The sequence below is a fragment of the Mastigoproctus giganteus genome, chromosome 2, assembly GCF_048544385.1.
Source record: "Mastigoproctus giganteus isolate SK-2022 chromosome 2, ASM4854438v1, whole genome shotgun sequence".
NCBI classification, from domain to species: domain Eukaryota; kingdom Metazoa; phylum Arthropoda; class Arachnida; order Uropygi; family Thelyphonidae; genus Mastigoproctus; species Mastigoproctus giganteus.
The window spans coordinates 124,984,253-125,010,346 of record NC_143576.1 but is presented as its reverse complement, the minus strand read 5'-3'; the positions used below and the strand labels follow the sequence as shown (position 1 = coordinate 125,010,346).

The window sequence follows — 26,094 nt, the reverse complement described above, 5'->3', positions numbered from 1 at the left end:
CCTCAGGTGAGTAATCTGAGCAAGAAGAAGAATCCCATTAGCATTGAGCCTGCTCAACCCATTCAAGGCCTTACACATCTCAATTCAATCACTTTACAGGTACCTAATCTCTAGAAGCTGCAACTTAAAAAAACTTAAGCCTTTCTTGGTAACACTAACCCTTTGTTCCACCCACCAATCTCGTTGCCCTTCTCTGTATTTGTTCCAGCAGCTCAACATCTTTCCTAAAATGACTCCAGACCTGTATACAGTATTCAAGGTGTGGCCTGATCATTGCCTTATACAAGGGAACAATCACCCCCTTATCCCGGCTAGCAAAATTGATGTATATCATTGACAAGACACCATGAGCTACTCTTGCAGCATTTTTTTGCATTGCTCAGAAAACTTCATATCTGACTGCACAGTTACCCCCAGGTCCTTTTCATTCAACACTACCCTGAGTGTAGTACCATCCATTTGATACATTACTTTGGGGTTACTGCTACCTATATGCAGTACTTTACATTTATCAATGTTAAACTTCAGTTGCTACCTCTCAGCTCATCTGCTCAACTTTTCCAGATCCTGTTGCAGTAGTGTACTATCATTACTGTCATTAACAACCCTGCCAACCATCATATCGTCTGAAAACTTAGACATTAACCCTGATATATCTTCATCGATATTGTTGGGATATCGGAGACGTGGTGTCACAGATATATACTGTGCAGAATTGGAATTCTTTGCCAAAGATATCATTGATAAATACTGAAAACAACAATGGGCCCAACACTGAACCTTGAGAGACTCCACTAATAACATTAGTCCATGAAGAGCAGTGTCCATTGATAACCAGTCTCTGTATTCTCCCACTCAACCATCCTTTTATCCATTGTAGCAACTTGCCCTTAATGCCAAGAGTATTATTCCCTCTGGTCTTCCATGTGGCACAGTATCAAAAGCTTTCCTAAAATCAAAGTATATGATATCAAAATTATTCTTTGCATCCAGTTCCTTTGTGATCACATCATAGTATCCAATCGAATTTGTCAGACAAGACTTCCCCTTAACAAATCCATGCTGTGTCTGAACTATAACTGCAGTCTTGTCTAGATGTTCCTGCAATGCTTCCTTAATCAGTGACTCCATTATTTTTACTGGAACAGAAGTTAGACAAACAGGTTTGTAATTACCTGTGTCACCCCTTTGTGAACTGGGGACAAATTTGCACACCTCCAGTGCATGAAGACCTCGCATGAGTGCAAGAAGCTTTCACAATTATGGCTAAGAGTTTGCTTACTTCCTTTGCTGCCTCCTTATAAATATAAATGAATAGATCCCATCCACTCCAGGTGCCTTCCTTATGTTTAAACTCATGTTTGCTATAATTAGAACCTTATGTTTGCTATAATTAGAACCAATTTCTTCTCCACTTTGCTCTCAGTTATTACAAAATCACTCAGCTTCCTGTTAGGATTTGAAAAACTTCTGGCATTCCCCTCATTGAATAACCCCTCATGTGTGAATGCAGATCAAAATACTCATTCAGTTTATCAGCTACCTGTGCATGATCATCAATAGTAAAACCATCTATGTTAAGTGGACCAATCTGATTCATCCCTTTCCTTCTATAGTTTACATAAGTAAACTCTTTGCTATTTTTCTTTGCATCCTTTGCTAAAGATTTCTCGTAATCTGCATTTGCCTGCCTAACCTCCTTTGTGACTTGATTACAGACTAGCTTATATCCGCCATAAGCTTCTGTGTCACCTGATAATTTATGTGCATCCCATGCATTTCTCTTTTCTGCCACGAGCCTCTGAACAGTATTTCTTAGTTAGTACAAAAAGCCTAGTATCCTCCAAGATTAAGTCCATGAAGGCTTTCCATTTAGAATTCACTGTTGGTAACATCATTAGTTGATTCCACTGTATAGAATTTAAAAACTTTCTGAAACCACTGTAGTCACCTTTACAAAAGCAAAAACCCTTCCCCTTACCTCTGATGGTAGTTACATCTTTAAGTAAATCCCATATCAGTACACTGTGATCTGTGCCACCTAGTGGTTCCTTTATCTGCAGATTCTTAATGCATGAAGAATCACTGCTGATAATCAGATCAAGAGTATTACTCCCTCTGGTTGCCTCTCAAACATGTTGCTGTAGAAAACAGTCATCCAATAAATCGACAAAAGGCTTGCTAGTGTGTGAGTGACCAACCCACAAGTTCCAGCCAATATCTGGAAAGTTAAAATCCCCCATTATAAGACATTCTGATTTACTGGCCCACTCTATTTCTGTGCACAATTGCTCATTATACTCATCAGATTCATTAGGCCTATAACACATACCTACTCTCATTTTCCCTTTCCAAGTGCTTATGTCACACCACACTGACTCAACATTGCATTGTCCACCAATGTCAACTGGATGCACTTCCTTAGATTTTATGTGTTTCTTAACTACCAGCATAACCCCTCCTCCCTTCCTGTCCTTTCTGTACACATTGTACTCCCCACATTCCAATTCTGTACTGCTTACATCCATGTGGCACCACATGTCTGATATCCCAACGATATCCACTTTTGATGTCTTGACCAGCACTTCAAATTCATTTACTATAATCCTAGTTTATTTGAATGCAAAGGAAAATTGCTATAATTAGAACCAAAACAATTCCAACAACTAAATAAAATTGGCTACATTTCATATTTCAATATCAAAATCCATCCTGAGGCCTAGGGTTTTTTGGGTGTGGCAGAAGTTATAAAACTTGAAGTTTTAGAACTCTTCCCACTTGAAATCTGAAACGTTGCCAGTTTTATTTAGTCTTTGGGATTGTTTTGGGTTAACTGTACCAACTAATCTTTGCATACAAATAAACTAATTAAAATAGTTCAAAACGTGTTTGATTTTAAGTCTTTCTTACTTACTAACTTGATAATCACAATCACATAAAATTCATACGAGAGAGAGAGAGATATTTTGCCATATAACTTACAGTTGTTATAATATAACAAAAATAAGACATTAAAACAATAAGGTTGTTTATCTATTTAAATACATATGAATTTGTTATATATAAATGAATATGAATTTGTAATATATAAATGAATATGAATTTGTAATATTTAAATGCACATGAATTTGTTATATTTAAATGCATATGAAATCGTTACCTGAAGGTTCTTAATAAAAAAACAGCATAGAGCATGAACAACTCCAATGGCACCAAAGTACATATAAGAAATGAGTGAAAATACTTGGGAACCCAAAGGAAGTTAAACTGGATGAAGATTAAAACAGCAGCTGATAACAATTTAAATAACTTGGGAGTGAGGTTAAGTGCAAAAGATCAGCTATGAAATGTTTCTATATTTCAATCAATTTTACTCAGTAATTTCAAAAATACTTAGGATGATCCTAAAAATAAATTTAGATAAAAAAAGTACTACCACACAGCAAAATATTTGTGGGTACCACCACAACATCATTGTCAGACAGGTCCAGAAAATCTACAAATCCTCTAATAAGCACTAAAGAAATTCATTACTTCGACTTGGATTCTACACTAAAAAAAAAAACCTCAGTATAAGAAAATGTAAAATGAAAGTCCGTTTTCAACATATATGATGTTTTTCAGAGACATGACAAACTCTAATAATGTTCACCCCCCCCCACCAGAAAATTTCATTGTGATGGCCAATTTGAAAAGTTAATATTTATAAATAAATGAATTGGGGGGGGGGGGGGGGACACAAAGCCTGTTATATGCTACCATATATTTAGAATAAAAAGAACTTTACAGGTATATTAAGGGCAGTTTTTATACATTAGAAAGCTAAAAAGCAGTAGTATTTGCTGAAAATAATATTATATAACACAGATTTTCTCTTTATTCAAAACTAATTTTATATATGATATTTCAAATCAAGAAACCTTATCTAAATTGAAAACCAGGCTCTCTCAAGCTTTTATTTGATACTAGTGAGCTTGTTGTGGTCCTTGATTAGCATACATGACTATTCGCATGCACATTGCAAGACTGAATCTGTACACCACCAGAAAAATTGATGTTCTACTGCTAACTGTAGGACTACTATATTTGGCAGCTGCAAGGTGTCCATTTCAAAAGTAGGCTCGTGTTATTTGTATTAAGTGCAACACTACCATATAACAATTACTGGTGTAATTGTGCAAGGCTGCTGGAGGAAAATGTTATGTATAGTTTTGCATTTCAAATGTTCAGTTTATCCCAATCCATGTTTGAAGTCAAATGCATGATTACTGGTAAATAAGCATCATGCCATATACTGTCAATCAATATATTTTTAGTGAAATCTTAACTTACTTAGAAATGAAGTCTAACAGTGAATGTCAACAAAAATTTATTGAAAAATTCCCCGACACTAGCTGTCCATGGAAAGCTGTAATTTTCAAGATAATAAATGCTTTGCTTTTGTGAGTGTGGATCAGCTAAGAATAAGGAACATGAAAGAAGAAAAGTGGTTCTTATACAAGACACTTTAGACAACATTAGGGAAACAATTTTGAAATCCACAAATTATAAAATGTGGCAAATGCAGCATTCAAAAGGGGATATTGCTTGGTTCAGTTCATTTCACTAAGAAAACACAACAAAAAACAATTGAAAATCTGCAAGTTGTATATCCCCCTTACATGCCCAAAAAACTGGAGTTTGGTGTGGCATATCTCAAGGAGGGGTAGTTGGAACCATTTTTTTGAACAAACTGTCACCTCTGATGTTTACTAGGTCATCTATAATACAGTTTATTGAATTTCTAGAGAAAAACAAAAGCAACATCTCACACTCCAACAACACAGGGCAACCTGCCACCACACACTCAACCACTGAAATGTTACAAGTAAAAGTCAATGAAACGTTTCAAGAGTTTTTCGGAGTTTAAATTATATCGTAAGGACTTTGGCTGCCTAGGTTTCCTGATTTGGCTACCTACGTCTTCAACACAGGGCAACCTGCCACCACACACTCAACTACTGAAATATTGCAAGTAAAAGTCAATGAAATGTTGCAAGAGTTTTTTTGGGGTTCAAATCATATCACAAGAACAAACTGCAGAAACAGATTAACCCCATCCCATCTCTTCCATTATGCAGTATGACTGACGTCTTTTAAGGTTATGACGGATATCATGGCAGGATCCAATCTTCTGTATGTTTTGAGAGTACAGCTCTAAAATCGTGTTCGCAGGGTGGCCACGAGTTAGTACAATGGGCCAAACCTATTGGTTACTCTCTAGGAGGCTTCTGTATCACCTAATGTATAATCTTGCTGTCTCTACTCTGCCAGGTGTATGCAGACAGGGGGCATTGTCAAGGCCAAGTTATGACAAGGAACTGGGTATATTCTTGCCATGTGTATGCCATATCCAAAAATTTATTACTTCATACAACATGTCCTCCCTACTTTTTCTTACTACCAAATACATCATAAATAGTCAAAATAATAGAAAAAACTTATCTACAAAGGGATCAAAACCTCCCAAACAATTTCTCATTCATTTCACAAATATACCTGATCTCAGTTCCAATCTCAATGGTGACCATTTCCACTCTGCCAAGCCACACATACTTTTTCTAACAGAATCCATATTGGTTGATTTAACCATGGTTCATTTCAGCTGTCCAAATTATTTGCTGTATGATTACTTTAGTTCCAAAGGTGATACTTGTGCATATGCTGATATTCCTGCCAGACTTAGTAATTTGGAATCTCCTCTTTTCAATATTCTCTGGCTTAAAATCTCTCTACCCAATTCTGTCAAATTCATCTGTTGCTTCTATCATTTTCACAACTAGCCTAATTACTTTGAACACTTCACTTTCTTTAGTACAACTTTCCTAACAGTGAGGTAATTTTCCTATGTGATTTTAATGTTCACAACTCCAGCTAGCTTCTGTTTTCTACTCATATGGATTCAGCTGGTCAAGATGCTGAGACTTTTCCAATTACTAATGACATCACACAGTTTGTTTATTTATCTACCAGAATAATATACAATCCTAACCACACAGCCAACACTATCTTTTCCTCTCAAACTACACCTCCAAGTACATGGTCAAGGTGAGTGGTCCTCTAGGCACCTCAGATCAAAACTTGGTGATGGTCTCTCCACCAATGGAGCCTTTCTCTTGTGGCTATTCCCAACCTCATATTTTTTCGCATTACAAGAATGCAAAATAGAATGATCTGCACAATTTCTATTATTCTTTTCCTTGGTTGGATTACTGTTTTAAGTCTTCTGATGTCAATGTTTGCTCAGATTGTATAAGTGAAATTAATCTCGTAAGGATGAAATCCTTTAAAACACACTCCACCTTAAAATCACATCCTTTATCTAAAATTTAGTTTTCCAATTAATGTGCTAAGGATGTTCAAGATAAGAATATTGCATATCAAAATTGCCTTGCATCCAAATCTCCACGTTCATTTTCTGCCTACACCAAAGTTGGCAATAATTGTTGTAGAATCCCATATCCCCTGCTAATTTACAATTATCTCACACATTTTTCTTCTCTGGCACTAGTCTCATCATTTCATATGACATCCATTTAGGTCTAAACCTTCAACTATATCTCACAGTTGGTATAAAAAGCTTAGCAGCTTCTATGATTACTTTCCTGAATGCTTCCCATTTAGAATTTGCAGTTGGTAACATTAATTGGTCCCACTTTAAGGAATCTAAAAATGGTCTAAGACCACTGTAGATATTCTGGCCCCTTACCCTTGACAATAGTTATATCCCACATCAATGTGTTATGATTGCTGCCACTTAGTTCATTTGGATATTCCTAATGCATGATGAGTTACTGCTGATAATCAGATGAAGAGCACTGCTTTGACCCACTCAACCTACCTATATACCCTGGTGTTCAGAGAAAGTGCATCACCCCTTAAAATTGTAATTGTCATCTGAATGACATAAGTATATGGCAATATTTCTTGTAGATTGCATCAGATAAGATTGACACGCATGATGAAGTAATATTGCATCAGCTGTTACTTTCAGCTATATAAGCACATTCTGCAAAAGTTGCAGTCATTCCTTGCTTGTGCCAGGATGGCGAGTTATGTGCAGTTGACGCCACGAAGAAAGAGTGCTATTGTGCTTTACGTGAGGAAGGATGTTCTTCTTGTCATATTGCTTATAGAGTATCTTGTAATCAGTCGACAGTGAGTAGATTTCTTTCCAAACTAAAGAAAACTGGTTATGCTGATAGAAAAAAAAGGAACAGGTCTGAGCTGAAAACAGAATGGGAAGAACATACAGGATTTGATTTGATTTGATTTGATTTTTTATGGCGCATTGGCAGCTAAGACCATAATGCGCCAAGTCAAAGTTAAAACGTTACTAAACATTTTGGTAGCCAAGCCTACCACGTCAAGCAATTAATTTTTATGTAAAACAGGTACAATAAAAAGCATAAAAACTTAGATCTGTGTATAAAAATTAAAAGCTTGTAAAAAGTTAAAGACGTCGGACATATTGTCTCTGTCACCTATAATCTGACTGAGTGTAAATGGCTCGGTCAAATTATTAAAAGCGATAAAATACAAGCGTCGTGCTTCTCTAAAAACAGGACATTCTATTAAAATATGACTGACAGTTAAAATAACATTACACATCTCGCACATAGGTGGGTCATCCGCCCTCAGCAAATAGGAATGGGTTAGATGACTATGACCTATGCGGAGCCGAGCAAGAACAACTTCCTCTCTTCGGACCTTGCGTAGACTGGACTGTCATTGCGAAATTACAGGCTTTATGTGATGTAGCTTATTTGTGGCCTGTCCGTGCCAAGAATCTTGCCATTGGGATTATAATTTAGAGCATATTATTTGCCTGTAATCTGTATAGGGGACTGACAGGCAATGATTATCCAGGGAAATGGCTGATTTGGCAGCGGTATCAGCCGATTCATTTCCCCGGATCCCAATGTGGCTTGGGATCCAGCAAAAGCAAATATCGAATTCTAATTTCATGAGAGAGAAAAGAATCTGCCGGATCCTGGACAGGATCGGATGAGGGTTAAAACTCACCGATATCAGGGCCTGTAACACGCTCGATGAATCGCAATAAATTATATACCTCTGGTAGTCGCGATTTTTAATGTGATCTAGGGCTGTTTGTATTGCATGCAACTCTGCAGTATATATGCTAGTTTCTTGTGGGATCTTATAGGATAATGTTTTGTGAGGGAACACAACAGCAGATCCCACATGACATTCTAACTTGGAGCCATCTGTGTAGACTGGCAGAAAGTCAGAATACTGCTGTCTATGTAATGCAAAGAGTTGCTGGTAGACAGATGGCAGTGTAGTAGCCTTCTCCCAGATCTTAAGGGAGAAGTGGCAAGTTGGAAAATAAGCATGCCAGGGTGGAAAGAATTGCCTTGGGGACTGGGCAACGTTGTCTACTGTCAAGTTTAGCTCATTCAGCAGCCCTTGAATGCGAATACCAAAAGGTTTGTTGGCAGTCCGACGGGTGTTGTAGAGGTTTTTCCAGCGCAGCTCAAAAACGGATGGCCATGTGGGATGATCGGGCAGGGATTTCAATTTGAAGGCGTACTGTAAGGACAACTGCTTACGTCGAAGAGACAGAGATGGTTCATTTGCTTCAACGTAAAGGCTTTGGACAGGAGATGTGCGAAATGCTCCAGTGGCTGTCCGGATGGCTTGATGGTGGATTGGATCTAACCACTGAAGTGCACTATCTCTAGCAGAACCGTAAACCTGAGACCCATAGTCGAGTTTGGAACGGACAAGTGCCCGGTAGAGACGAAGAAGGGTAGCACGATCTGCGCCCCATGAGGTTGACGAAAGGGCACGAAGGATGTTAAGCCCTTTGACACATCTTGTCCTCAGCTGACGAATAAGTTGTAAAAATGTCAGCTTTTTGTCGAAAATAAGTCCAAGGAATTTGAATTCTGCTACAACTGGGATGTTATTTTGCCCAAGCCTTAATTCTGGGTCAGGATGAAGATTACGTTTGTGACAGAAGTGTACACAAACAGTCTTCTGTGATGAAAATCTGAACCCATTAGCCATAGACCAAGCTGTAGGATGATCAATTGGTTTTCTGCAGTTGCCTTTCAATGACCCTCATATTGCATGAATGACAAAATACAGCAAAGTCATCTACATAGAGAGAATTGTTTACAGTGGGTGGAAGTTGTTCTGCAATAGAGTTTATTTTGATTGCGAAATACGTGACACTTAGAACGGATCCTTGCGGGACTCCCTCTTCCTGAGAGAAAACTCGAGAGAGGGTAGATCCTAAATGGACTTGAAATTGGCGATTCGAAAGAAAGTTTTTAATAAAAAACAGGAAGGTTACCTCTAAGACCAAGGTTATAGAGGTCTTTTAAAATTCCAAATCGCCAGGCTGTGTCGTACGCTTTTTCAATATCAAAGAAAACTGCTACCAAATGCTCGGATTTAATAAAAGCATCACGAATGGATGTTTCCAATCGGATTAAATGGTCCAGAGTGGACTTATTTCTTCGGAAGGCGCACTGTGTCCTGGAAAGCAGATCGTTTGTTTCTAAATACCATACCAGTCTTGCATTAACCATTCTTTCCAGGACTTTGCACAAACAGCTTGTCAGAGCAATAGGACGATAGTTACTTGGATTGCTAGGATCTTTTCCTGGTTTTGGGAAAGCAAGGACGATAGCCCTTTGCCAGGAATCCGGAAATTGTTTGTGAATAAAAATTCTGTTAAACAGAATTAAAAGGTGATCCTTAGATTGTGGTGAGAGGTGTTTTAGCATTTCGTAGTGGATGTCATCGGGCCCCACAGCACTTGCATGCGTGAGAGCAAGTGCTGTATTTAACTCTTCCTGTAAAAAGGGCTTGTTATACGATTCAAGCCCTTTTGAAGAGAAGTTCGGTGGGTTTTTCTCAATTTTCTTTTTCAGGGCCAAAAACTCTGCGGGAAAAGATGTTATCGCAGAAATTTTTGCGAATGTTTCCCCTAGACTATTCGCAACTGCAGTTCGATCTGCAATTGGACATCCGTTGTGCTCGAGGATCACTGAAAGGCATGTTGGATATTTTCCCTTCATTTTCCGGATCTTATCCCAGACTACTTTTGAGCTAGCAGCCTGAGTTATGGAAGATGTAAAACGAATCCAAGATTTCCTTTGGCTCTGACGTCGTACATAACGTGCTTTTGCACGTGCACGTTTGAATGATATTAAATTTTCAGTGGTGGGATATCGGCGGAATATCCCCCAGGCTTTGTTTTATGCTTTTTTTGCTGCCGTGCATTCTGAATTCCACCAAGGTTTCGGGAATAGTGGGAACCGGCTGGATGATTTTGGGATTGCAATTGCAGCTGCTTGGACAATCGTTTCTGTGACATGAATAACTGCTTCATTGATTGGCTCCTGACTGACTGTACGGATATCAAGGTTTGCCAGATGTTGAAAGGCATTCCAGTCAGCCTGATCGATCTTCCACCGCGGTAAACTAAATGGCAGACACGGTCTTCCACTAGTTAGGGTGGTTATCACAGGGAAGTGATCGCTTCCATATGGATTTTCTTCTACCTCCCAAGTAAGTGAAGGAAGGAGAGAAGGGGAGCAGATAGAAAGATCAATGGCAGAGAATGTACGGGTAGGCATGTGGAAGAAGGTGTTTGTTCCCACATTTAAGAGGGAGAGGTCATTGTCAGTGAGAATATGCTCTATGACTCGTCCCCTTCCATTGATGTGAGCACTACCCCACAGAGTATTATGTCCATTGAAATCCCCAAGAATTAAACAAGGGGAAGGCAATTGCATGATAAGATCATCAAGGTCTTTCTGGGGATGTCAATCCCAGGTGGCAAATAGACAGAGCAAACAGTTAATAAGAACCCCACTGTAAGGCGAACTGCTACAGCCTCAATGCTAGTTGTAAGCTGCAAAGGCTGAAATGGGATCTGGTTGCCGATGAGGATTGCGACTCCTCCGTGAGCAGGACCATCCACAATTCTATCCTTACGAATGATGGTAATGTTATGCATGGTGGGGTCATCATTTGCCTTTAAGTAAGTCTCCTGTATGCAAAAGCAAGCTGGTTTGTGCTTTTGCAGGAGTGCTTTGATGTCATCAGTATTTTGCCGGAATCTACGACAGTTCCACTGTAGGAATTTAGCCATTATTTTGGCTTGGTGGGTCCATCAGGCGGCTTCCGAGGTGCTGAGGGTTTACCTTTTTCAGTTTTGGCTTTATCTTTATCCTTCCTGGGGAAGTATGGACGCTGTCCAGTGTCCATTTCCTCCCCAGCAAAGAGCTCCAAAACTGAGTCTTCTTGTACCTCCTTCTGCCCAACATCCATGTTTTCTTGGGTACTAGGTGATATTTCACCTTTCTTATTCTTTTCTTTTGCATTTGCTTTTGTTATTTGTGGAGCATTAGGAGGTACCGATATAGTAGAGGCAGCTGATTGGTCCTTCTGTGCAGGTTTTTGGGAGCTTAAAAGATAACGTGCGATGGGAGTAAATGATTCTTTTGGAGGGACGGACATTTCCGTCTGAGTCCCAATCGAACACCTCCCTGCTACCTTCCGGGAGTAGGTAGGTTTTTTGATGTTGAGAGGTTTCACTGCTTTCCTTGCCTCCTGGTACGATATGTTTATCTCTGCCTTCAGCCGTTGAATTTCTTTTTCTTCTTTCCACCTCTGACATGCTCGTGAATAGGCTGGATGTTCTCCCTCACAGTTAATGCAGGTGGGTTTCGTGGCTGAACATGCTGTTGTTTCATGGTGATTTGCACCACATCAAGCGCATGCAAGGACTCCACGGCAGGCCATTTGAGAATGTCCATATTTCTGGCATTTAAAACACTGTAAAGGGTTTGGAACATATGGATGCACTGGACAGTTGATGTAGCCGGCTTTAATCTCATCAGGAGGTTTGGGAGAGTTAAAAGTCAGGATAACACTCCTGGTTTTAACAAGTTTCCCATCCCTACGCGCACTAATTCTCTTGACGGCTATAACTCCCTGAGGTTTCAGTTCCAAGCAGATTTCCTCCTCGGTTACGTCGAGAAGGTCCCATTCTGAAATGACACCTCTCGATGAATTTAGTGTTCTATGTGGTGTCACTGTTATGGGTACTCCTCCGATTGATGTTGCTCAGAGTAGCAGCTCAGATTGCCTGTCAGTTTTAGTTTCAATTAGAAGGTCTCCAGAACGGAGCCTCTTAACTGATTTGGGTGATCCTGCTAACCCATCTAAACCTTTCTGTATAAAAAAGGGTGACATTTTACAATCGGTGTTTCATTGGTAGAATGTAGAATTAGAAATCTTGGAACAGGCTCTGATGATATTTCTGTTCGCTGCCTCTTTGTAGCAATAATGCTATCTGAATCTTTCTCTATGCTTTCAGATAGGGACCGGGTTGGGGCCCCTGAGGAAGTAAGTTTATCAGGATTCATGTAAATTTTAAGTGGTTCAGTGCCCGGGCTCCCCACCCACCACGGAGCCCAAAGGGACGCCCACTACCCGGCATGCAATAAATGCGCTCGGGAGTGGAACGCCAAGGCTACCCAGACACCATACCGGCACCACCGCCAGCCTGAATCCTGTCCCTCGGACCATGAGGGTAGGGGCGTGGCATTGACACGGCTGACCCTCGCAGGCGAACCTACTAGCCGATTGATCCTAGCCGGGCCTTCCAGGGCCTCCCGTCTTGTCGAAGCAGGGGCCAAAGTGGTGTATTGAAGCTGGGCCCCTTAACCACCAGGATCCTCCTTTCCGAATTTCCACGGGCCGCAGCGCACGGCAAACATGCCGGATTCCATTGATGTAAGCCTAGAACCTGGGCTGTGGGCGTTGGATCCCAGTGATGCTAGTCTGGAAGTCCAGCAGCGTCACTGGGAGGTCCCCTCACCATGTACAGGTGCCCACGTCGAGCGGAACATACAGGAGTGGTAGCAAGTGCAGTAACAGTCAAAAGACACCTCTTCAAAAATGGACTTATAGCCTGTCATCCTAAGAAGAAGCCCCTCTTCACACAAAATATGAAAAGGCCTGATTAATTTAGTGTAAGGAGCATGTCAAAAGGAACCCCAAGCAGTGGAAGTCAGTTATTTTCTCGGATGAGAAGAAATTCAACCTGCGTGGCTCTGATGGGAGACAAACGATTCGCCGTAGACATGGTGAAGAATACCATCCGGACTGTATGGTGTCTACAGTGAAATTCCCTACCAGCCAAATGATATGGGGGTGCATTTCATAATGCAGAGTAGGTCACCTGCAGTTTATAAAAGGTTCTGCAAATGCCAATGGATACCTGGCTATATTGGAAGGCAAATTGCTTCCAACCATTAGAGACCATTTCAACCTGCCAAGCAACTGCACCTTTCAGAACAACTCTGCTCCCTATTATCGGATCAAAAGTGTAAGTAGGCACTTCTGTAGTTATTTTAGCTTCATTTCTGCATTAGAGGTTCGACAGTAATGTGTTTACACTTGTTGCAGGTGAAAAAAATGGTTGGAAGAAAGGTCCATTACAACTCTTAGCTGGCCAGGAAACAGCCCGGACCTGAATCCTATACAGAACTATTGGCATCATGTGGAATGTGCAGTTTTTTTGTTTTGTTTTTTTATGAAAACCCCAAACATGAGAGGTATTAGAACGTATAGTACTTAGTACCATGCTTGGGCTGGAGGATGAGAAGACAAATGAAGATATTTGTTGACAGTAGACTTGAACTTTTGTAGACTGTAATTTTCAGGAAAGACACATGAAGGAAGGTTGTTCCAAAAAGCGGCAGTTGAATGAATAAAAGAAAATGATGATGAAAAGTTGGTTCTGTGAGTTTGAAGTAGAACAGTAAATGGATGTTGGCTGGTGGCAGCACGTGTTCGGATTGCTTTGAAAGACAGAGCGGGAATTATAGAAGCCAATTCAGAAGAACAGTGCCCATGGAAGTATCTGTAGAAAAGGCATGCAGCAGAAACAGTACTTCTATGAGACAGCAAGTGGAGAGATTCTGTAAGAGAAGAGTCATTAATTAACCTAACTGCCCTCTTCTGTATGGAATCTAGAAGCATGAGAGTTTTTGAGAGCACCGCCCTAGACATGGGAACAATATTCCATGATAGGGCACATTTGCGATTTGCACAGAGTGAACAGCTGTTTGGAAGAAAAGTAACACCAAAAGTGAAAACCAAATTTTTTTAGAAGCAGAGGAAGCAATATTTATAATGTGCGCTTGTGCCAAGAGAGAGAGAGATTAGAAGTCAGGGTAATCCCCAACAGAGATATATCATCGTTCCTAAAAATCGCAGTGTCACCAAAGATAAGCACAGGACCAGAAGAATTACTTTTTGCAAGATATAAGGCAAGACTGAGTTTTAGAAGGATTGAAATCAACTAAGTTGTCTTTGTCCCACTGGAGCATTACCTAGAGATCGGCATTTAAGGAATTGGTAGTGGATATTTGAGAAGTTGAAGCTGATTGAGCAGGGCAAGGTATCTCAAACCGGAAAGTGGAATGCAATGTGCTATCATCGACAAAACTATGGATAGGATTTCCAGTCAATGGAAGAAGGTCATTAATATATAAGAGGAAAAGAGTGGGGGAAAGAACGGAACCTTGAGTGTACACCAGCATTAGTGAAGTTAGAAGACAGAGAGCCATCTACCATCACCCTCAGTGAGCAATCAGAGAGAAAACTAGATAACCAATTACAAAAAACAGTTGGCAGACCATAAGATGGAAGCTTTTTTAGAAGACCTTTATGCCAAACATGATCGAAAGCTTTTGAGATGTCAAGAGCAACTGCTTGTGTTTCACCGAACTTTTCCATTGAATTTGTCCAAAATTGGGTAACATAACATAACTTCTGTTCCAGGAAAATTAATGAAGGCACTGGTTAAAGAAGCACTGCAGGATCATCTAGACAAGACTTCAGTTATAGCTCGGACACAGCATGGTTTTGTTAAGGGAAAGTCTTGCCTGACCAATTTGACTGGATACTATGATGCAGTCACAAAAGAACTGGATGCAGGGAATAACTTTGATATTATATATTTGGATCTTAGAAAGGCTTTTGATACTGTTGCACATGGAAGACTGCTGCACAAATTGGAGCAGTGGAGGCAAATTGCTACTATGGATAAAGGGATGGTTGAGGGGGAGAAGGCAGAGTGGTAATCAATGGACACTGCACAACGGGGACTAATGTTATTAGTGGAGTCCCTCAGGGTTCAGTGTTGGGTCCATTATTGTTTTCTGTATTTATAAATGATACTGATGATGGTATATCAAGCTTAATGTCCAAGTTTGCAGACGATACAAAGGTTGGCAGGCTTTTTAAGGACACTACTGACACTATTCTGCTGCTGCTGCTGCAACAGGATCTGGAAAGGTTGAGCAGATGGGCTGAGAGGTGGCAAATAAAGGTTTAACACTGACAAATGTAAAGTACTACATATGGGAAATGGAAACCCCAGAGCAACGTATCAACTCTGTGGTACTACACTGACAGTGGCAGAGAATGAAAAGGACTTGGGGGTAATTGTGCAGGCAGATATGAAGTTCTCTGGGCAGTGCAGATGGGCTGCAAGAGTAGCTCATGGTGTCTTGTCAATGATATACAGGAATTTTTCTAGCAGGGATAAGGAGGTGATTATTCCCTTGTATAAGGCAATGGTCAGGCACACCTTGAGTACTGTATACAGGTCTGGAGGCCTCGTTTCAAGAAGGATGTAGAGCTGCTGGAATGAGTCAAGAGAAGGGCAAAAAAATTAGTGAATGGAACAAAGGGTTGCTCTCACAAAGAAAGGCTTAAGTTTTGCAAATTACAGTGTCTGGAGATTAGGCACCGGCAAGGTGATCTGATAGAGGTGTATAAAGCCTTGAATATTTTGAGCATGCTCAATGCCGAAGGGATTCTTCCTCTTGCTCAGAATAATCACCTGAGAGGGCATTAATTCAAATTGAGGAAAGACAGATGTAGGAGAGATGTGTGGAAATTTGCCTTTAGCCAGCAGGTAGTTGGTTGGTGGAACAGACTTCTGTCTCTTATTGTGGAACTTGATAGCCTAAATAAATTTAAGGCTCAGCTGGACAGGTATTTCGAACGAACAGAGGGGTGAAATGGGAGTGTTTTTTTTTTTTTTTTGGGTGATGCTGCATAAGCTTGCTTTTTTGCATCATGTGCCTCTACTAATGTTAATAAGCCAGAATATCACCAGTGGATCAACACTGACGGAATCCATATTGGCAATCGTGGATCACATGGAAGGTTTCTAAGTAGTTTAAGAATTGACGGTTAATTGATTTCTCCATGTTTTGAGAACACGTGGAGAAATACCATCAGGACCTGGAGCTTTCTTTGCATCAAGATCTGCCAAAATCCTCCTGACATCCTTTTGATGGAAGACCACAGGGCACTGAATCAAGCGTGTTGTGATTGGTGGGAGGTGTTTTACCAAGATCATTAATACATGAGTTGGAAGAAAAATGGGATGCTAGCAGGTCAGCTTTATCCTTGGCTGAAGTGACAACAGAACCATGGAAGGCTGCCATAGCCTCGTGGTCATGCGCACAGGTGCATAAGTACACGTGCCTTGAGTGGCCGGGGTTCAAACCTGTGACTGCTGAATACAGTGCTGTTTCTTTTATTCTGTCTATCTTGTGAGCTCCTCTGACTGTTTGGTCGTCCCGGAGTATAAACAGAAAATTTATTTATTTATTTATCTGGTTTTGACAGAGGTGGGAGCAGAGATGGGCAAAAGTTGTGGCCAATAGTTTTGGCAAGAGACCAGAATGCTCGGCTACCATTAGGGCAAGAAGCAAGTTTCTACTCTTAGCCCGTTCAAAATATAGTTTGGACTGATTAATAACTTCTTTACAATTGTTGCGAGCTTTGTTGTAAGCAGAAAATGAAACTGAAGAATTGGAAACAAGCCAATTACGATGTGCAACATTCTTCTCTTAAACAGCCTTAGCACCTTCATTGGAAAACCAAGGTTTAAATAGAGGACGAGATTTTAAATTGGAGTGTGGAATAAAGGATTCCATTCCTACAAGAATAATTTCACTGACACGGTCTGAGCAAATGTTGACATCAGAAGTTTTGAAACAGTAATCCGACCAAGGAAAAGAAGAAAAGAAATCTCGCAGGTCATCTCATTTTCCATTCTTGTAATGCCAAACAATACGAGATTGGGAATAGCCATGAAATAAAGGTTCCATTGGAGAAGAGACAATCACCAATTTGTGATCTGGGGTGCCTAAAGGACCACTCACTTCAACTTAAAAGGTTTGCTTAAAAGGGTTGCGTGTGAGAAAAAGATCAAGTGTGTTGGCTGTATGGTTAGGATTGTCTGGTATATGTGCAAGGTCATTAGTAATTGCAAAATCCTCGGCATCTCGACCAGCTGGGTCAGTGTGACTAGAAAATGGAAGCCAGTTGGAGTTGTGAACATTAAAATCACCAAGGAAAATTACCTCACTGTTAGGAAAGTTCGATTTCGTTTTCAGCCAGTTCGATCATATTTCCTAATTGAACTGACTCTGGTCATACATTTTTCCAACACGCATTTAATATTGACGGTTTTTCTTCTTTGAGCAATAAAGCTTTGATTCTGATAAAGTCCACAATTGAAAACTGGACTGGAGAAAGTCAAGTTGCAAAGAGAGCAAATCAAAGAGCTCCAAGTGATTAGTGGAGTTGGGAGAATGGTAAAGACAACAGATGAATTTGACACAATGAGGTAGAGAAATTTTAAGCCAGAGAAGATCGAAAAGAGGATATTCCAAATTGCCAAGTCTCCGACAGATAATATTGGAACGGACATATGCACAAGTACCACCTTTGAGGCGAAAGGAATCATACAATGAATAATTTTGGTAACTGAGATGAGCAGTAGTTGAATCAACTGATAAATGAGATTCTGTCACGAAAAGTACATGGGGCTTGGCAGACTGCAAGTGGAAATGGACATCGTTGAGATTAGAATTGAGGCCACATATATTTGTGAAATGAACTAGGAAGTTGCCAGAAAGAAACCAATGACCCTTTGTGAACTTCAGGAAGACATAACTTGTGTTTGGAACCATGAACTATCAATTGATTATCTTCAGAAATTGATATTGTCAATGCCTCGACGGTGTGCTGCTGCTGTCATGAGGGCCAGAGGCAGTTCAACTAAATAGTAGTTTGCACGTGGTGAACTTTTCATTTTGTTTTCCATTTAAAATGATAAACTGAAGCAAACTGAGGGCTTCTGATAACATTTCAGCCATAATTGTAGTGTTTACCAAAACTGTTGTATAAAGGTTGCAAATGCTCATTTTGGAATATTTTGACAGGACCTGTCAAATATTACTTAGCTTAGTCTTTACTATTAATAAATATCATTTGTTTATATTTCTATTTGTGATGCTAGTCATTAATGTAACATACCATCGCGAAAAAGATTAGAAATGTGAAATTCCTAAGTGATGCACTTTCTTTGAACACCAGTGTAGTTGCTCATTATATTCATCATGATCATGTGCCCTATAGTAAATTCCCATTCCTGTTTGTTTTCCCAGTGTTTGTAACACCAAACTTATTCAACATTCCACTGGCCACCCATATCATCTGGGTGCACTGCCTTAGGTTCTATATGATTCTTAACAAACAGCATTAGTCCTTCCCCCAACTTCTGTCCTGCCTGTAATCATCAAATACAGACATTGTAGGGATATCAGAAACGTGGTGCCACTCAGATATAAGGGACATGGAATTTGAAAATGCTAAGTATAATGCTAATTATACTTAGCATTTTCAAATTCCATGTCCCTTATATCTGAGTGGCACCACATTTCTGATATCCCTACAATGTCCGTATTTGATGATTTAACCAATACTTCAAATCAATGAAATTTATTTACTATGCTCCTAGCGTTTATGTGCAAGCAAGCACATGCACTTTTTGCAATTAGTAATCCTAACACAACTTATATATATTTGCTTGTTGCATGATGACCCCAAAAAGGTAAAGTGCAGCCATTATCAACCCACTGCAGGATGGAAGCCTCCTCAACAATTCATGCTGAGAGAAATGGACCATAATCTGCCATGCTGGTCCAGTGCGGGTTGGCAGATCGACCGTATTCAGCAGTCAGGGGCTTGAACCCCGGTCCACTCAAAGAGCGTGTGCTACTGCACTCCCGCTCTTGCCCACCCAAGCAGGCTTTATGATCTCCAAAATCTCACTTTTAATGGTACTGTATGTCCCAATGGAAGCAGTGCAAGGATCACTTTCTCCTCTGCTTGCAGCTGCTGTTAATCTATTAGTCTGTATATCCCCCAACTAGGAGAGCATTTTATCTGCATAGCACTGCCTCGATAGCATCAACAAATATTCCTGCACCACTTCTATTTAAGTGTATCTCATCCCTGTTAAAAACAGTCTCTTCTGTTAACAAACACAGACCACAGTAAGAAAAATTCTACCCCATAAGACTTGCAGTCTCTCCAGGGCTAAATTGACATAAGGCTCTCATCGTGTATCCCATCCTACCATGTCTGGGCATAAACTGCAGACACTTTTAAATATATTTCTAACTCCCAGCTTTTTCTCAATATTGCCATGCCTGTTAAATTATCAGATCTCTTACTCTTAAATACCATTAGTAAGGTGTACAACAATATCACCTTTTGTGCCCTTAAAAGTTGATAGCAGCTCTACAATGTCATCAACTTTATGCCCTGGCAGACATACCCCAGTCCTAAAAAAGATCATCTTGTGACTGTACAAATTCTCTGACACATATCATTCATTTGGAAAGGTCTATATTCAATTTCCATTACAGACTCAAGGAATTTTATAAGAATCACATGGAGGTATATAGATCCCCCCATCCCAAATTATTTCATGTTTTATGCAACAAACACAAAAACTATTCCAATGAATATGTGTAATACAAACAGAATGTCAATACGCTTGAAGTCAATACGCTAACTTTTGTGAAATAATAAATTAATTAATTAAAAAGCAAAAGCATTTAATAATTATACATAAAGTATAATTATTAAATGCTTATTTAATTATCATAATAAATCAATTAATAAATGGAGATGCCTGTTAATTTGACATAAAAACTTCAAAAATATGCAAAACTTGGGTTCACTCTTCATGAAAACAAAGGCTCCAGTTATAGTACAATGTTAATACATTGTACAGATTAATGATTTTATTCAAATTAAGCTGCTGCAGGAGGGCAGTTAAGGCATCATGTCCAAAATATTAAAAATTTGCTTTTCATTAAGAACTATCAGAAGTTTGGTTTTGAATTCTTGAAAAATAAGATCATTACCTTTGTGAATATTAATATTTTAATCATTTTATAACTTAGCTAATCAGCAATTTATTTACAACTTGTGTAAATTTCTGATTTATTTTGTTTAATGAAATTTTTATTTTGATTAATTACAAGAAAAAGTTAAGGATTTGTTTTTATTATTTATATAATAATATAACCATTTTATAATGAAGATAATTAGCATTAGTAGAGGCATATGATGCAAGAAAGCAAGCTTATTCAGCATCAGCCAAAAAAAAAAAAAAAAAAAACCACTACTCCCATTTCACCCCTCCGTTCGTTCGAAATACCTGTCCAGCTGAGCCTTAAATTTGTTTAGGCTATCAGCTTCAACAACAAGTGATGGAAGTCTATTCCACAAACCAACTGCCCGCTGGCTAAAGGCAAATTTCCGCACATCTATCCGACATCCGTCCTTCCTCAATTTGAATTTATGCCCTCTCAGGTGATTATTTTGAGCAAGAGGAAGAATCCCATCGGCATTGAGCATGCTCAAGCCATTCAAAGCCTTATACACCTCTATCAGATCACCTCGCCGATGCCTAGTCTCCAGACTCTGTAATTTGCAAAACTTAAGCCTTTCTTCGTAAGAGCAACCCTTTGTTCCATTCACTAATCTTGTTGCCCTTCTCTGTCTCGTTCCAACAGCTCTACATCCTTCTTGAAATGAGGCCTCCAGACCTGTATACAGTACTCAAGGTGTGGCCTGACCAATGCCTTATACAAGGGAATAATCACATCCCTATCCCTGCTAGAAAAATTCCTGTATATCATTGACAAGACACCATGAGCTACTCTTGCAGCTCATCTGCACTGCTCAGAGAACTTCATATCTGCCTGCACAATTACCCCCAGGTCCTTTTCATTCTCCACCACTGTCAGCATAGTACCACAGAGTTTATACGTTGATCTGGGGTTACTGTTTCCCATATGTAGTACTTTACATTTGTCAATGTTAAACTTCATTTGCCACCTCTCAGCCCACCTGCTCAACCTTTCCAGATCCTGTTGCAGCAGCATAGCATCAGTAGTGTCCTTAACAACCCTGCCAACCTTTGTATCATCTGCAAACTTGGACATTAAGCTTGATTATACCATCATCAATATCATTTATAAATACAGAAAACAACAATGGACCCAACACTGAACCCTGAGGAACTCTACTAATAACATTAGTCCACGTTGAGCAGTGTCCATTGATTACCACTCTCTGTCTTCTGCCACTCAACCATCCCTTTATCCATAGCAGCAATTTGCCTCCAATGCCACACTGCTCCAATTTGTGCAGCAGTCTTCCATGCACAACAGTATCAAAAGCCTTTCTAAGATCTAAATATATAATATCAAAGTTATTCCCTGCATCCAGTTCTTTTGTGACTACATCATAGTATCCAATCAAATTGGTCAGACAAGACCTGCCCTTAACAAAACCATGCTGTGTCTGAGCTATAACTGAATTCTTGTCTAGATGATCCTGCAGTGCTTCTTTAACCAGTGCCTCCATTAATTTTCCTGGAACCGAAGTTAAACTAACAGGTCTATAATTACTTGTGTCAGCCTTTGATCCTCCTTTGTGAATTGGGGTTACTGAGCTATAACTGAATTCTTGTCTAGATGATCCTGCAGTGCTTCTTTAACCAGTGCCTCCATTAATTTTTCTGGAACCGAAGTTAAACTAACAGGTCTATAATTACTTGTGTCAGCCTTTGATCCTCCTTTGTGAATTGGGGTTACATTTGCACATCTCCAGTCTATGGGTACCTCCCCTGAGTCCACAGAAGCTCTCATAATTATGGCTAGGGGTTTGCTTACTTCCTTTGCTGCCTCCTTTAATATAACTGGATAGATCCCATCCACCCTGGGTGCCTTTTTTATGTTTATCCTCAACAATTTCTCCTCCACTTTCCTCTCAGTTATTAGAAAATCATCTAGCTCACTGCCAATGTTTACTTCACCTACGACATTCCCCTTCCTGAATAACTCCTCATGTGTGAATGTAGATGCAAAATACTTGTTTAGATTGTTAGCCACCTGAGCAGGATCCTCAACTGTTGAACCATCAACATCCAGTGGACCAATCTGATTCATCCCTTTCCTTCTTGAGTTTAAATAGGTAAAGAACTCTTTTCTGTTTTTCTTTGCATCCTTTGCCAAGGATTTCTCATAATCTGCCTTTGCCTGCCTAATCTCCTTTGTGTAAACTAACAAAGAAATCTAAAACAAACAAAAAATCATAAAAGATTTGTTTATAAGCATCACAGCCAACATCATAATTTTAATGCTGCTGGCTCTGATCTAGTCACTAATAAATTTAATCTTATTTATTAATGTGTTAACATCTAACCATACTTTAAGAGAAAATATTTTTAAAAAATGAATGAATAATAATCAGTAAATTAATAAATGTATACTTATTGCTTACTACAAATTTTGATTTTATAAATGACATTCAAATGCAAAGTGGACAAGCGAGAAATAAAGCATAACGGATTTGTTTACTTTACAAATTTGCCATTCATGTTGAGAAACGTGTCCCTAACTTCTTGTACTTGAATGTACACAGAGTTAGCAATATGATACTGCATTTTTAAAATGGCTTTGGCTGTTACATGGGAAGGTCCATGACCAGGTGTTGAACTTCTCTGTCAAAATAGAACGTCTCGAGTACTGCATACAGGTTCAGAAATCTGATTTTAGGGAGAATCTGGATCTGTTGGAATGGATGCAGAAAAGAGCAACAAGATTAGTCAAGGGTGCAAAGGGGCCCTCTTACCAAGAAAGACTTCAGTCCTACAAACTGCAGTACTGGGAAGCTAGGCACTTGTGAGGTTACCTGATCCAAGTGTTTAAAACTTTAAATGGATTGAGTAAACTAAATGCTGTGGCATCGCTACTTTTCTCACACAATACACATAAGGGGATGTAAATTTAAATTGACAATGGTTACAAGAAAGAAGACAGCCAAGTGGTCAGGAAAAAGAGTGCAGCAACACACACACTCTGAATGCAATAAATAAATAAATATTTATTTATTTATTTTTTTTTTTTGTCTGATGCAATATAGGCTTGTTTCCTTGCATCATTTGTCACTACTTACACTGCTACCTTCATTTTGTAGCTTTCTTTAGAAGTCTGAAAATACAAAAATCAGATGTAGTAGGGAGAGAAATGAGATGCAAGGATGGTGCTCCAGACACTCCCCTCCCCTCCACACTTGCTCAGTGATACTATTAACTGGGCCATGTGGGGAAGGAGGATGGATGTTGTTATAAAAAAAATGTTTCTGCCAAAAAGTCCTATATACTTCAACTTTATTGCCTGTGCTAAATGGTCAAAGTTTTGCAATGCTGTTTGGAATTGATGGTGTTGTCACCACAGTTCAGAAACTCAATCAACAACAGACTAATAGTCAAAGCAAAATGTCACCATACCTTTTACTGCAGTGGGCACTGGTCACAAATTCCTAGGTAGTGGGATGGTGAATACTGAATAGTGACATTCAGTATTCATATAGAATAGAGGGATAGCAAACCTGCAACAATACAGTGTATAACGCTGCCACCCTTCTGGTGATATCTGCAAGATGTTGCAAACAAATTCACCCTCACTGACTTTTGTTTGAGAGACTAATGTTTTAGGAGCCAGGCAGAGATTTGCAGAAGTTGAACTGATGATGATGTAATATCATGTAGACAATTCTGGACATGTAGCTGTGTCAGAATACTTGTCACACAGTTACATGATCATCATTCAACACGTATCATTAAACAAATGTCAATCACTGTAGCAACACTTTTTAGCATTAGTAAAGGAAGAAGAAGATGCAAGAAAGCAAGCTCAAACATCAGCCAAAAAAAAAAAAAAAAAAACCACCTCATTTCAACCAACCACTCGCTCCAAATGTTTGTCTAGTTCTGCCTTGAATCAATTTAAGCTATCAACTGCTACAACGACAGATAGAAGTTTGTTCCAGCAATCAACCACCTGTTGGCTAAAGGCAAACTTCTGCACATCTATCCTACAACTGTCTTTCCTCAATTTGAATTTATGCCCTCAGGCATTATTCTAAGCAAGAGGGAGAATCCCATCAGCATTGAGCATGCTGAAACCATTCAAGGCCTTATACACCTCAATCAGATCACCTCGCAGGTGCCTAGTTTCCATACATTGTAATTTGCAAAACTTAAACCTTCCTTCATAAGAGCACTTTCATCACAATAGCATCATATGCCCGATTTGGTCAGATATAATCCTAAGTCAAGCCAAGTCAAGTCATGTCATGTCCGGTGCTGAATTTCATAAAATGTATGCACTGCTGTTCTGCCAAAACAGTACTCTCCATACACTTTTTTCATACAGCTGTAAACATCAGATAATGTTGTTCCAACTTTGGATGCTTCCACAAAAACTTTATGAAATTTAAATCAGTTGAGCTGCAAGTATTGGCATGAATGTAATCAACAATCCTGTCAATAACTCAAACTCAATTGACTGCATTGATCAGGTCCTTCTATATTCATCTCTTTTCCTGTATAAGGACAATGTTGCTCGGTCAATTAGCCAGATAGAGTAATTACTCACTTTTTTTTTAAAATGCTCCCTTACTTTTTAGCTAATAAAGCTAAAAATAAACAGATAAAATTATTCTGCAGTAAAATAAGATGGTAAAAAAATGCAAATTAATCATTATCTGATTAATCTCTAAAATTAAAATTAAAATAAAACAAATGAAAAAAATAGAAAAACTATTAGAAAGACATTGCCTGTTCTAAAAATGCATTCTTGTTAAGTGTGTGAAGTTTAAATCCTGGGAATGCACCTATCAGGAATACATTTCAGAATAGACAATGCCTTTTTTAATTGTTCTTCAATTTATTTTTGTTCATTTCATTTTTAACCTTTCCACAACAAGAATTTAATCATGCAACTATCACAAGTGAGTTACTTAAAAAAGCTTTGCTGCTTACATTGATTATGAAAGAGATACACTAGAAATTTTTTTTTTTTTTTTTTGGCTGTAATCCTAATAGTATATGCTCATGTATATATAAAATAATTCTAAAATAAACTGCCAAACACTTGTGCTTATTCACATATTCCTGAATGAAGTTAGCATAAATAATTTTTCACCACATAGATTAATAAAATAATCAAGTTAATTAATCACTTATGTAATTAAAAATATTAAGTAATTGTACCATTTTTGGACTGAAGCTTCGTCCACTAAGTAGCTCACCAATAAATAATAATTTGTTAGGGTGTGACCGTTTTACTAGATGCTTCACAATTCCATCTACAGCTTGCATGTAATCTTCCTTAAGCCTGAAAACAAGTTAAATCATTAAATGAGTGTCAATATGGTGATGCAGTAGTATACTGAATTACTGCAATGGCACTCATTTATGCTTGCCATTGCAGTAATTAATAATTAAACTTGTGCAACTTGCTAAAAAAAATGCATAGTTTTTGCTTAAAATTTAAAGTAAAGATGTGTTTCCTTTCTTTTCCTGTAGTTTTTATATGCAATTGCATGCATAAAGCACCTACTCACTTCCATCCACCTATCTGCATATTACAACTTGACTCCCAGTGAATGAATTAATAAGATTTCATATTTGGGTCTTTAGAAAGATGTGTAAAGCCATTCTAAATTTTAATAAAATGAAACAAGTAGAATTTTGGCAATTTCTATTGCCAAAAATTTCAAGTTTCCTATATAAGTTTTGAAGTACATGCTGGAAGTTATAATTAA

At 38.9% G+C, this 26,094-nt stretch overlaps 1 protein-coding gene across 1 annotated transcript in view; it reads right to left on the bottom strand.

Annotated features, from left to right (window-relative positions):
* The window catches only part of alpha-Man-Ib (alpha-Mannosidase class I b), a 189,605-nt gene that overhangs the window by 27,552 nt on the left and 135,959 nt on the right, over positions 1–26,094 (bottom strand). Inside the window, exon 9 of the mRNA XM_090390023.1 lies at positions 25,541–25,664. Coding sequence (XP_090246149.1) covers positions 25,541–25,664 — 124 coding nt within the window. The remainder of the gene's footprint in view (positions 1–25,540; positions 25,665–26,094) is intronic.